A 14,465-nucleotide genomic window follows, 5' to 3' on the forward strand; every position below is an offset into this window, starting at 1 on the left:
CATAATAAAACAGTTTGTATCCCCCTCCAATGCTACGCGCTTTGCTACCCTTCCACCTGGTCTCCTGCACACACAGTATATCTACCTTCTGTCCATCATGTCCGCCAGCTCTCTACCTTTCCCTGTCATTGTGCCAACGTTGAGTCCCTATTCTCAGACCTATACTCCTGCCTTTCCTCTTCTCTCTCTGTCTACGAATCCTTCTACCTCCTCTCCTTCTTCGACCAACAGTAGTCCAATTTCCGCCAGCACCCTGTAGGTCAGCAGCACTGGTGGCGGTCGTTGTTAACCCGGGCCTCGAACGATCCGGGATGGAATTCAAAACTGATGATTCGCATGTTTAAATTTGGCATGTTTTTATGCCGGATGCCCTTCCTGACGCAACCCTCTCTATTTATCCGGGCTTGGGACTGGCACAGAAGTCACTGGCTTGCAACCCCTGTGGCTAGATTTTGTTTTAATCCTCTTTACAACTTGATTAATGCCCAGGATGCGTCTTTAGGTAGTTCCCTTTCTCCTATATATTGTGATGTTTAGACTAAGCTCATTCAGACAACTCTGTATACCTATGCTGACTTGTCTCCTTGCAAGTAAACTAATCTCTTATTGAAAGATTCCAGTGACTTCGTTGCTTCTTTGAAAATTCTTTTGACAATTATGCATTTTATTTTTTTATTTTGTTTTTTTAATTTATGTGAATTCCTGAACACATTTATCAAATACCTAGCTTTGTAAATTACATCTTAACAATTCACATCTTAATAACTTTAATCCAACCCTTTGCAGTACTATTCTGCGGTTCATCAGATGGCACTCTGAGGCAATGGCCTGCTGGTTGGGATTAACTGGACTCCAGTATAGTTAGGATGCAGCTTACCCCATTCTTTGACTAAGTTGTTGGACATGTAGAGGACTTTCAGTTTCTTCATGCATTGGATTCCCTTTAGTTTTTCTATCAAGTTATAGGAGATCCACAATTCTTCTAATGTGTCCCCTACAGCTTCCTGCATACACACAAACAGACACACACACATGCACAGAGACACAATTCATGCAAAATAATATACATTCAAAGTATGTATTTAGTAGGTTTAGATTGAAGGTAAATAAGAAAACACTTTGATAATCAGACTAGTTAGCTAATTCTGTCTCATACTGTAACTTACCAGCCCAGTGAGTGCCTTTATATTGTTTCTTCCTAATGACAGTATTCTCAGGTTCTCTGAAAAGACATAAAATACTCACAACACCACATTTCCATCTGTGAACAGTTTGTGTGTATGCAGTTATATGCATTTACACAGTCAGTACTCACTCAGGCCACTGAGATTGGTTATTTTTTCAATGCAGTTTGTGGACAGAGACAGCTTTCTGTGGAGGATACAGTACAATGACATATCAGGTACTTCAAGAATCATGTACTAGTTTGCTTTAAAACTTTAGTAACACTATCACTGTATCAGCTGCTTGCTCTTGCAACAAAAAATCCAGTTCATGCACTGAGACGTCTGTTATTTGCAGTTTCACAGAAACATCTACATAATTAATCTAGTGGCATATTTGCTTAGGTGTTTGATTGGTTTCACTCATTCAGTGTGTCAATTTATTTTGTTATTTGCTGACACAAAGTGTTGTCGCTCTTAAAATATACAGTCTATGATGAAAATAATGACTGTTAAAAGGATAGATTGATTTCTGGGGGATGAACCACAAGTGAAAGCAAAACATCATGGAAATACAGTTTGAGGGTCAAAACTCAGATGGAGGAAACAATGCCGTATGTTCTCCAAAGCTTCCTAGACTTTCAAAAAATGTAGGACAAAATTATTCATAGAAGGAAAGCTGACAGACATGCACAATATTAAATTAATATAAATGGAGCAAAATCTTTTCAAACATTTTGCACCAGATAAACAAAATCCAGTGCCAAACTATCAGCTAGTCCACCACCATACTTACTGCATGTTGGGGATATTCCTACCATTTACTTTATTCAGGGTGAAATGGTCCAAACTAGGATGTATAGGTTCTTGTCCAGACATCCACGTGTCACTTATGAACCATTTATTTTTCACTGGAAAAACATGTACAGGGCACTACTGTACTTCAACCAAAAGACATCCAATAAATGAGCTACACTGGAGTAATCTTATGGTTTAAACATGCCTTCAAACTGCATGCAGAGACATAAAACTGTCATCCATGAATTTGTTAGAAAATTCTTAGAAATTAAAGAAAAAAACAGCTTTATACTTTCAAAGGATTTCTAAAGCTACCTTGCTGTAGAGCCTACTAAACATATCAACTATGTATAATAACTTATAAGCAATAGCAACTGTATTCCTACAGGACTCACTCGCAGTTGGTGATTGTGGAGAGAGAAGCATCCATCTTCTCTATAGGAGGAATTTGGCCATACAGCTTTATTTCTTTAGCCTCACTCACTTTCTCCCCTGATTTCTCCTCCTGTACACACATACACACACAAACACAGTTCAAAATGTGCAATTCAAACTGTGCTACAGTTATGCACATGCACAATGAACTTCCAGCGATGTATTCTACATACCTGTATGAACACAAATAGTTAAATAATTGTACTAAACAGTACTGCGACAGTGCTGCATAGTATTCTGTCTGTGTTTTCCAGCTGTGTGTGTATACCACTCACCCATTTGACCAGTGCTTCTTTCACAGTCATTGCTTTGGCCTGGAGACATTGCATGACATTCAATTAAACTAGGAGAAGCTGGGCTATATTGTGATGTCAAAATAGCTGATAGGTACTGCACTGTGTACAAGCTAGCAGCAACAATAAAAAACCTAAATACAGTTTTGTTTTCGTTGTTTTCTAATCTATATAGAATATGCACTCCACAATCTTTATTATAGCTAATTTTCATCTCAGGGTTTGACTGCCATTCTACCTAATTAAGCTAGTCCTCTTTGTAGCAATTCAAGATTTAGCAGTAGGCAAAACAAGAAAAGACACTTAGACATTCACAGCTGATGATAGCCAGCTATGTAATGCTGCAACATTTGGGGTCGGCTAGCTAACTGCCTAATTAAAGCTGGCGAATATTAGCTCATAGCAAACACCGGTGTTGCTTGCAATGTCAGCTGTGGCTGTCAGACACGAAGCCACTACATGTTCGGATATGTGGTTACAGTCAGGACCGTAAAAATCAGCTAAAACACGAAATAGCAAGGTAAAAACTAACCGACAACAGACTCACCATGTTGATGGTTCATGCCTTCTCGGGTTGCTATGGCACTGACAGACCGCTAACAAGCTACGCATGCGCAGTGTAATTGACAAAAGGCTACCTTTGTTACCACCGCACTACTGCTGACAGTGATAGGTCGCTGTTAAAGGTTCCTCACTCTTCACTTTTTATCTTGCAGATTAGATGAACTGCACTGCAGTTAGATCAGCTGTGTTATGACACCTAGATGTGCAGGGCTCAAAAAGAAAGTAATGCGGAGCCCTGCATGCTACAGAATTAGAATACTATATGAGGAAAAGGGGTTGAAAATAGAAAAAGCTAAGCAACCCATACCCCTTTCAATGCAAACTGTCTCATGCTACTAATATCCACTTCTCATATCCCTGTGCCTGTTGTTATGATATATGATTGTGAAGGTACACTGTGTACAGACCTCTTTTTTTTCTTCTTTTTATTACTCTGACTCTTAATATTCACCTCAAACAATGAGAAATAATTCTGATCAAGTTTTGTTGTACATAGGGTCAGAGGTTCAAATCTCAGTACCTGCAGTCCACATGTCGAAGTGTCCTTGGGCAAGAACCCCCAAGTTGCCCCCGATGGTTAGAGCCCTTAATGTGAGATGGCACCACAGATGGCTGCCTCGGTTCTGTACCAGAAACAAATTCCCTGTGTGTCTAAAATACTTGGCCAAATAAAGGTGATTATTATTATTAACCCAGCAATAGTTCTTTCAATATATGAAAGGAATACTTAACTGGCCAAGTGAAGTACAGTATCTTCCCTTCAGTCATAGGCTACATTAGTTGTAGGCCAGTTAGCTACAGGTGCATGTAGCTAAGTGAAAATAAAGGTGATTATCCTTATTATCCTTATAAAGACCAGGGTGTGTGTGCTTTATGCTCTGCAGTAAATATGGCTTTATATAGCAGGTCAATACTGTCACCTAGTGATAAATCTTGGTATGTCTGGACTTTAACCTTGACTCAGCTGTGCAGATATTTAATTTTTTTTATCCATTATTCCATTTAACTCTTAATGTGCAAGAATGTGAAAATACTATATTTAACCTTATATACAAGAAACATTATTATAGCAGTAATAGTGACAGCAGTAATAAATGCTTATGCTGTAAAGGGAGGAAGACATTAAATAACAATAACCATTTAGAATTGTTTGAAATTAAACAAGAAAATATAAAAAATGTTAAAGTATTAAAGAGAGATGTGTCATACACCATTCTTAAACAAAGGGCACCAAACACAATAAAAACAACACCTTTACATTGTAGTGGGAGTGTATACAGTAATCCTGCAATATTTGAAAAGCAAATATTTTTGAAAGAGGACTAAACTCTAGTGTAGTTTGCATTAAAATGTTGCTGAATCGCATGTTTTATAATGCAAACATGTATATGTTTAGGAATACTATACATGAACATAAATGATAATATAAAATCACCAATAAATAAAATTCGGTACCATTAGTGATCAAAATCTTAACAATAACAACAACTTTCATGAAATACTTGTACAGTAATCACATTTCCTGTGTTTACCTCACAATATTTCTTTTTTTTTCCCTTTAAGAATAACGCCCGTTCAATTTTTCTGTCCCTATAATTGTTTCAGGTTTAAACCTTTCCAAGTAGTTTTTTTTTCCCAAGTTACAACTTTTTTCTCGTTTACCTTAACCATATAACAGTTTATAATTTGTAATTCCACTGTATCACAATTATAAACTACTTCCAATGAGGTAACATACAAAACAAAACTACTCCACGGTGGAACAGGAGAAAAAAAAAATACAGTAATGTCCAAAAATTTGTGGATACTCAAACAAGAAAAGTTTTCAATCACTTTTCCTTCCTTTTCTATCCAACTATTATCTCCTTATTTCTACCGATTCAATTGCTCTGTTTTTTTTTTCCTTTCCTCTTTTTTCCCGTATAAGCTAAATCTTCACTGATTGGCTCATTCTGTCACATGACTCTGTCACACCCTTAAGGAGTATGACAACCATTCTTTTTTTTTCATATCAGGAATACAATTAAAACATATGTAACAATCTATCTCTTCTTTATATTGACATTACTAATCTGCCTTTTAAATGTTTATCGTGAGCCCACCAGGGGTGGCACAGTGGTACCATGGACAATGGTAAACACTGTCACCTCAAAGCAAGAAAGTCTGGGTTCAAACCTTGTGACCAGCCAAGGCCTCCCTGTGTGGAATTGGCATGTTCTCCCCATCAAAGTAATCCAACTCAGTTCTGGTTTACTATGCAGTCAGTGGTAGGGTTGACAGGTTGCAGGCTGGTTTGTGAATCTAAACAGAAATAAATACTATGACCCTTATCATTACAAAAATGAACACAGTCACAGACAATAAAATACAAAAAATGCTAGAAGGAACTAATAGAATATACAACAACAATTTTTGTTCTAAACAGGAAGACTAGTACCAAATATCATTCCTACAAATAATTGACCAAGGCTAAAGGACTGACATGTACACAGCCAAACAACTGTCCATGAGGAAGCTCAATGTTCTCAGTTGCAGACAGAAGTGAGGAAAGGACTCACATCTGCAGCTTAAAGTGTATTTGAAGGTTCCCACCAGGCCAGACTTCTCCTACTTCTTCCCACAGCCCTGCTCTTCACAACAGCCATCATGATGTTTGTATTTGATGTCAGGAAGTGGTGTAAGGTAGTCATCCGGAATGGTAGATGGGAATTAGCTTACACATTGGGTATTCATAAATCTTTTGGTTGATGTTGAGTGCAGCCACATGAACCCTGCCATCCGGGCTGGGTAGGAAATTTTGGAACCTCCCTATCGGTCAGTATGCCTATAACAGATTTGGGTTCATTACCATGACAGCTGTTAAAATCACAAGGTTTGGAGTGTCTACGAGCCATTTCTGCCAGGGCTAAAGAGTAGGAAGATAGTTCTTTACATACTGGGTCCAGAAGCAGTCTGCCAGAGCTTGACTATGGCACCATCTGCAGTTAGAAAGGACCTCTATATCTCTGAATATGGCTTATGGAAGAGATGCATCCAGCTGCCCCATGAGATGGAGGTTGGAAGTGTTTGGGTCAGGGTCTGCAACATCAGCAGATACATAACCAAGAGGCCTTGCATTCAGCACTTTCTCCACTTCTGTAAGAACTGTCCTCAACACCTCATTTGACCTCCAAGAGATGCAAACAGAGCAGTTTTGATGGCTTGTACCTTTCTCTTCCAAGTTCCAACAAAATGGGGTGTATAAGGTGGGTTATGAATGAAACATATATGGTATTTGCCAAGTTTGTGCCTTTGTCTGAAATCAATTCAGAGGGACAGCCTAGGCAGCTTGTGAAGTGGTGGAATGCCATAAGAAAGCTGTCAAGAATCCTGGCTGTACAAGGTTTCAAGAAGGAGACAGTAAATTGTTTGACACTTACAGAATTTCCCACCGTTTTTCATGATGACAGCCAACCTTCACCTTGAAAAGTCCAAAACAGTCCATACCAATAGAAAAGAAAGAGAATTTGAACAGACAAAGTTGAGAGGGAGGAAGATTGGCCACTTGGGGGATAACTGGTTTCCCTTTTAGTTTCCTATAGTCCAGACAGGTATGTTGGTGCTTACATATTGCATCCTGTCCTCTTAGGATCTAGTACTTATGACAGATGCCACCAAACACCCTTTCTGGGCCCAAGTGGAGGAGCTTCTCATTATAATCTCCAGTGAGAAGTTGAGTGATAGGGCGTTTTGGAAATAGTACTATTGGATGCATGATGGCAAGTTCTAGGTTCAAGGCTCAAGTGTGGATGGCAAAGTAAGAATTTCATTGTACAGGGAAACACGTTTCCTTACTGTGCATATGACAATAAACACTTTGAACCTTGAAGGCTATGTCCTCCTCTGAACCATCCTCACACTCATATCAGTCTGGTTCCTGGATCATATTCAGGTGCACAAAGGTGGCTGCCATTGTTGTGGCCAGGTTTATTTGCCTGAAGCAGTTTGTACTCATCAGGGAAGCTAGCGTACTGTGCCTGCTGAAGGAGGATGGTTTCAACATGATTACATTCAGGGGAAATAGTGGTAGGAGAAAGGGTATTAAGGAAGGTTGAGTTGCTTCAACCAGGTCATTTCACGATTTGAAACCCTTAATATCAACAGGAACATAATAAGGTTGACTTGTTGAAGTGTGGCTTCCTTAGGGGCATTAGTGGGCTGTGTAGGCCACTGACCTGGAGGTAAATGCCGGAAGGGGGGCCCAGTGGCCAGGAAAAGCAGGGCTACTAGTTCTATCAGCCTTTTCCCACTAGTAATACTGTCTGCCAGATTCAAGGACGATGGAGCATACTTCTGATCTGTAGGCTTAGTACATACCAGGATGTCTGTTATTCTGTTGGCCACAAAGATCTAGTGGCAGGTTTCTGATTGGGTCCAGGTAAGTACAGTGGTGGAGTCTGATCAGAGGGTAGTACAGTTGAAAAGAAGTGTCAGTTCTGACTGAAGCAGTTGGGCCAGCTGGGCTCTACAAAAGGCAGCACATAAAGTTACACGCAACATATTCCTCCACTGTAGCCTAGAAATTCTTCAAGACACAGACTTAAATTAGATTAGTGGGTCACTTGAAGCTGCATTTGAGCCTCAGACAAACTCTGAAGTGAGGTTTTGCACATAACAAAAGGTGCATATTTTGTCCCTCATTTTTTGGGGGATAGTGAAGGTCCACGTGGAAGCATTCAGGGTCAGTGTAGAGAGTAGAAGAAGTGGCAAAGACTAGGTCCGATTCTCATTGTCATAGGGACACATCAGTATTGTTTTAACACCAACTAGATTGAATTTTGACAAATGCACACTGTGACATAAACCTAAGAAACCAGTAGAAATGAAGCATCCAGCCAGGCACAGAACGGAAAATGAAGCACTGCTCTGAGTACATGATTTTATCGTTAATGATGCATTAAAATTGGAACTGATAACAATTGCTAGGCTGATCTCATGTGAATATCATAATCTGATGCTATTCACTTGAGATCACCCAAGGAATTAAACAGAATGTAATTTATTTTACACTATAATAAAGCATCTTTATCATTATATTAACTTGCATAGCCTGAAATTCCTCTATGCTATACAGCTTTTTTAATGTTCGATACCTGGCTTTTCCGGTCCACATGTCAAAGTGTCCTTGAGCAAGCCATTGAACCACCAGTTGCTCCTGGTGATGTAACCTTTGTGTGAATATTTGAGTGTTTGTGTTGTGAATGGATGAATGGGAAATAGTGTAAAGCACTCTGGGTGTGCATCAATGTGTAGAAAAGTGCTATATAAGACCATCCATCCATTACATATAGCACTTATCCTGAAGAGGGTTGCTGGGAGGCTGGAGCCAATCCCAGCCGACACTGGGCAAGAGTTGGGGTACACCCTGGACAGGTTGCAAGTCTATCACAGGGCTGACACTTTGAGACAGACAACCTCACACTCACGCTCAATACGGGCAATTTAGAGTCATCAATCAACCTTAGCTCCATGTCTTTGGACTGTGGGAGGAAGCCGGAGTGCCCGGAGAGAACCCATGCAGAAACAAGGAGAACATACAAACTCCACACAGAAAGGCATCGGGTCGGCCTGCGCTTGAACCAGGAAACATTTTGCTGTGAGGCAATAGTGCTAACCACCGCGTCGCTTTGCCTCCCCTACTGTGGACCAACATAGCTATTATACATTTTGCTGTGAGACCGGGCTGCAACTCAACCTTAACTTATCCCCAACCAGTTACTGTTGCTCTTTAACACTAATCATGACCTAACTAAGACTAACTGTGGGGGAGCAGTGCTATAGAAAACCCATGGAGAAAGACTTGTCAAAAGGGAAATGGCCTTTGACTGCATTTCCACCCATGTTTTATGTGCATTTTCATTGTACGACAAAAATTATGACAAAAAACTGGCAGACAAAAACATCAGGGATCAATGTGAACATAACCTTACTCAAATTAATTCATGAAACAAACATAAGCATCATATTTTCATTATGTTTTCTACATTACTGTGTTGGTTTAAGGTGCAGCAAATTTCCTACAGTATGTGACTCCAGGATATTTAGCTCCTGCTCGGCTGCCTAGAACTATCAGCCAGATCAGCTCTGCACATCTGTCAGTTCAGCACCGTACTCCCAACCAGTTTAGTTTTGTGTGGCCTGCCCAGCTCAGCTTTGTACAACCTGCTCAGCTCAGCTCCATACAACCTGGCCTGCTTAGCTCCGCACTTCCTTGATAACTCAGCTCTGTACAACCTGCTCAGCTCAGCTCCCTACACCCTGTCCGCTCAACTCCCAAACAGTGAGCCCTGCATAGCACCTGAACTGCCAGCCTCACTCTGCACCGGTCTGTCTGCCCTGTCTTACTCCGTCACCGCCAGTCCGGCTCCACTTCAGCCCAGCTAACCTGGCCAGTCCCACTAGATCCTGGTTCCAGCTTCTCTGTCTTCATACTCTGGCTCCTGCCAGTATCTGCCCTGTTCCGGTGGGTTATGTCAGTCCACCTACTCTGCCAGTTACCTAAGTCTCTTGACCACCAGCGCCAATTGTTTAATAAAGAGCTTAAAACTTTGCTGGTAGTCCGAGTCCAGCCTTTGAGTCCTAAAGCCACCCACCTGGTGGCCCATAAGCCGTAATAACTTCTGCAATTTATATATATTTGACTGAGAAATAATGTCTCCAGCTGTTCTCATTCTAGATAAAATAAATCATAATATTCATATTTTTATGAATACAAACATAAAATTGATATCAATGTTCTCATCTCACACTATGAAAAAAGCATCTTAGCATATCCCACAATTAAATAGTCCATTATGTGGTACATGTATGTGAAAATCACAAGTAAACTTCAATATAATTTCAGAAGGAGGTGGAATGATCCAAAAGGGGTTGGATCCCTAACCCTTCTGTCAACAGTGACACTTCCACTAAACCGAAGTCATCTACACATTCACCCTGTCCTTTGACATCAGCAATTCACAATGACATGAAAGACTTAAGAATGGTTCTCTTTTGTGTGGTTGTGTGTTGATGACGCATGCTATTCATCAATTGTGAAAGAGTTTTGGTCTTTACAGGTAACAAATACAGGGTAATGTTACAGATCAAGTGACTGCTTGGGGTTGTGTGTGTGTGTGTGTAGCGGGATAAAACCCAGTCAAGTAGGCCCATGTGTGTCAAAGATGGATCAGTTGGCCTGACAGAAGACGCAACAACTTACTGAAGCTATGAAAAGTTCACACACTGTTGTTCACAGCAAGGATTGGTCAGCTATAACCAGGAACGGGAGGTCCAGACGATCGGGATTTAATGTTACTCAAAGAAACAGTCAAACTCTGGAGCTCAGCGTCCAACGGATTGACAGACAAATTGGTGCAGACATCAAAATGCGATCAGCCATTTATTTTGAAGCAGCTGCAAAATTAGCCAGCACTGCACACAACCTGAACAAGTCAAAACGTCTCATGGGTATGTCTAAACCGGGACAAGCAACCAGCATCACTCTTCCACCTATTAGCAGATCAAGCCTCATCTTTGGCAAAGAGGGATGCACCTCTACTCTACCAGCATGCAGAAAGGAGTTAGCCAAGCCAAAAGGATACAGAACCCATCTCCCATCTGGTAATGTGATGACAGAAAATACAGTGTTTCATTTGTTGGTTACACAGTGTGGGAAAGTAAATGAAGAGTCTAATAAATACAACAAAATCAGTGTTCCTCTTGCAGCAGGAAACAAAGCAGCCATGTGGGGTTCAGAGGTTCGCAGTAGACAGATTCAACAGATTGTTGATGGTCAGCCAGCTACAACATTGACTCCAGCACCAGCAGACCCTCCAGTACGACAAAAGAAGAATGACACTAGTGATCCTGGTGTCATTGGCAGTAGTGTAATGACGCGAGACAAGGGTGAACATGATGCCAGTGTCTGCAAAACAAGGCAACAAAGAGGTTTCAGCTCCGATGACTTAGCTATTGAAACAGTATCCAAGAGCTCTGAAGACAAAGGTCATTCAGATGGACTGAAGGAGGACAGTGATGATGAGTACTACACTGACCAGAGGATAACAGAATGGGTTCTTAAAGTCAACTCATGCCTCTTCACAACAGGAAATGTTGAGCCAAAAAGCTTAAAACCTTCAGAGGAGCAAGATGTGGCAACCATAAAGTTATTCTACACTGGAGAGTGAACTGATATAGTAATGGTGTTTCCTTTCTTTGATTAAATAGTTTCACTTACTAGTTTTTTTTAGTCTTTCAACCATATCTTCTTTATTGGTGGATTAGAGTTTGCTCAGTTGCTTTCAAGATCTATGACGATTATTACATAAACGACCACTTTCCCATTCAATTTAATGCAAAAACCTAAGTAAAATAGTGAGTGAATCTTAAATTAATATCATTTTGTCAAACTACTACAAGGTAATGAACTTTCAAGCACCTGTATAATTCATAAAGGTACAGCAATGTGAAGAAAAATAAGAGAGACTGAAGAAATAAAACAAAAAGAACTAGAGTTCCTGGTGAATTCAGTTTAAGCTGAATGCAAACACATACTGATATGATCACCAGTTAGCTGCTAGCTAGCTTCAGCTAGCATCTGTACAGTCGATACATTGGCTGGGTTTTTTTTTTTTTTTTGGGGGGGGGCTGGAATCAATAAAATTCAAAATGAAGAACAAAGTAAAACAATGGATGACCTGACAGCTCCCAGAAGTGAAGCCGCCACATGTCAATGGCCCTGGCCATAAACCCCGCCATCTCCATGTTAGTGGATGGAACATGAGCCAAAGTTTTAAAAAAAATTAAAGAACAAATCAAATAAAATGTTTCCAGAGGCCATTTCTGTTGTTTTTGGTAGACATTATCACACTGATTTGTGTAGGTCTAGAAATAGTCATTTTTACAAATTTTTATAATTTTTACAGGTTTTTGATTATACAAATAGGGGTATATTTCAGATTATTTGACAGCTCTAGTTTGTGGCCTGATATTATTTCTCCACCTTTGGTCAGTACCATGCAGAATCTGGTTGCAAAATGTATCACAAAAGCAAAATGGCTGCCCCCCTACTGGCAATACTTTTTGGCTTGACTTTTTGTATAGTGGCAGGAAGTGGTGACACATCTATTTATACAATCTATAGTTTGAGCACACCTTAGAGGCTTTTTCTCAGCAACAATCAAAATATCAAAATTTTGCAACAAAAAAAATTTATTCTATCTAATCTATTTGGTGAACTGCTACGAGTATGTTGAATACCGTTTGCAAGCTGCCTGGATAGTGCTGACTGGTGGGAGAAAAGAGAGCCAGAGACTCAAAATCCGTCCAATTTTAGTTAACCCTCCTCCTAACTCAGTATCTTCCTGGATGGCGGGTGCAATTAGCTTGCTAGCAGCCTAGCTACCTCTGCCAAGGCAGAGATAATGTTGGTTTGTTTGTTAATTTGTTCACACCATAACTCAAATAGTAATGATTGGATTCTGATGATCTGTGCGTGTGTGTGTGGATATGACCCTCTGAACAATCCATTAGATTTTGGTGCTGGTCTGGCTCATCATCTGTATCCAGGATTTTTTTTAACCTTAGAGAGAACTGTTGTAAGGCCCGAGAAGTTGCTATGTCTGCATTATGCCAGTTAAAATATGGGGTTTCTCAATATTTTTGCTTGCTTTGCTACAATGCTTGGACAAAAACTGCATGAAAACATTTACACAAGATCTACTACACACCAAGTATGATCTGGATCTGAGTATTATTCTGGGTTTGCTAATCCAGAATTTTCAGATTTATAGGGCTCAGACAATTCACTGCTCTGAGACAACAAACAATGTTACAGACTTGCAACAACTGGAACTACATATGTAAAGACATGCCAATGAAGATTCTGGTGTGACCACACCATTAAAATGGCACGAATGATTACTGAAACACAGCTGATTTTATTTTATTTCAGTATGAATAGTGTTTCATTCTCAGCATGCTCTTGCTCAAGAGGGATTTGTGGGGTTTTTCTCTATAATAGTAATATTAATAATAGAAAGGTCTAGACCTTACTATGTAAGTTGCCCTGAGATGATCTTTGTTGTGATTTAGCACTATAGAAATAAAATTGAATTTAAAAAATGTAATTGGTGCTTTCTAATTTAATAAAAATCTCAAGCTTCCAACATTTGCTTTATTGAGAATGTCCATCCGGACTTATGGACAGAGCATCCTGTCAGCTATTGTATACTTAGATGTAAATGGACAGTCTTTTGGTTTTACATGATTTGAAACTGTTGCAAATGCTAATCTTATGTTAAATGCCCTGTGTTAACTCCGGAGGGCCCAGGAGATAATGGTAGTCCTTTATTAACTGGTCTTCGGTACACTGCTACCCCCTCATTGACAGCCCTGCATGTGACACAGAACTCCTGCTGGGGTCAACACTGACTTCTTTAGTGGTATGAAGACATAACTCAATAGTAGCATAAACTGCATCTTTCAAACTAATCCCTGAGTTGAATCAACACCTGAACATTATCACCATCATGGAGGTGGATTTATTGCAGGACCTATTTGTTAGACTGCATTTGATTTTGGCTACTGTAGGTGTAGCTAATACACCACCAAGTGTGCTTAATTAATGACTTAAAAATATTATTACTTGAATGATTTCCTCTAACTTTCATACCACAACAGACTCAGTGTGTTATAGAGACATTGTTTCTAAATTAACCTACCTCAAACTTGTTCTGGCATTTCAGGTGTGATGTTATGTCTTGTCTTGGGGTGACATATACCAGAGGTGGGACCAAGTCATTGTTTTGCAAGTCATAAGTCAGTCTCAAGTCGTTGTCTCCAAGTCCCAAGTCAAGTCCCAAGTCAAGACTGGCAAGTCCCAAGTCGAGTCCCAAGTCAAGACTGGCAAGTCCCAAGTCGAGTCCAAAGTCAAGACTGGCGAGTCCCAAGTCGAGTCCAAAGTCCTAAACTTTGAATTTCGAGTCCTTTTAACCACAGGGTAATAATATGACAGATCATGTATACATCTAAATTCTGCATTTATTTATCAAAAGACATTTGATGAAACAAACAAAACTTACAAAAGAAATGAATGGATTAGTGCACGCATTTAAAAATGTTTTAATATTTGGGTTTGTATCAAGTCTTTTCAAGTCAAAGGGCTCAAGTCCGAGTGAAGTCACAAGTCATT

The 14,465-nt window shown here is 39.9% G+C and overlaps 1 protein-coding gene across 2 annotated transcripts in view; it reads right to left on the minus strand.

Moving 5' to 3' along the window:
• dnal1 (dynein, axonemal, light chain 1) overlaps positions 1-3,331 on the minus strand; it is a 7,644-nt gene extending 4,313 nt beyond the window's left edge. Inside the window, exons 1-6 of one of the 2 annotated variants that reach the window (XM_020608770.1) lie at positions 3,237-3,331; positions 2,672-2,710; positions 2,357-2,466; positions 1,316-1,371; positions 1,167-1,222; positions 878-1,004 (exon numbers count right to left, since the gene is read on the minus strand). In XM_020608770.1, the coding sequence (XP_020464426.1) occupies positions 878-1,004; positions 1,167-1,222; positions 1,316-1,371; positions 2,357-2,466; positions 2,672-2,710; positions 3,237-3,239 (391 nt within the window). In that variant the 5' untranslated portion in view covers positions 3,240-3,331. The remainder of the gene's footprint in view (positions 1-877; positions 1,005-1,166; positions 1,223-1,315; positions 1,372-2,356; positions 2,467-2,671; positions 2,711-3,236) is intronic. The other variant, XM_020608769.1, reaches the window with a different exon arrangement.
• Positions 3,332-14,465: the final 11,134 nt, after the last annotated feature.

The sequence above is a fragment of the Monopterus albus genome, unplaced genomic scaffold (genome assembly GCF_001952655.1).
Source record: "Monopterus albus unplaced genomic scaffold, M_albus_1.0 scaffold94.1, whole genome shotgun sequence".
Classification (NCBI taxonomy): Eukaryota; Metazoa; Chordata; class Actinopteri; order Synbranchiformes; family Synbranchidae; genus Monopterus; species Monopterus albus.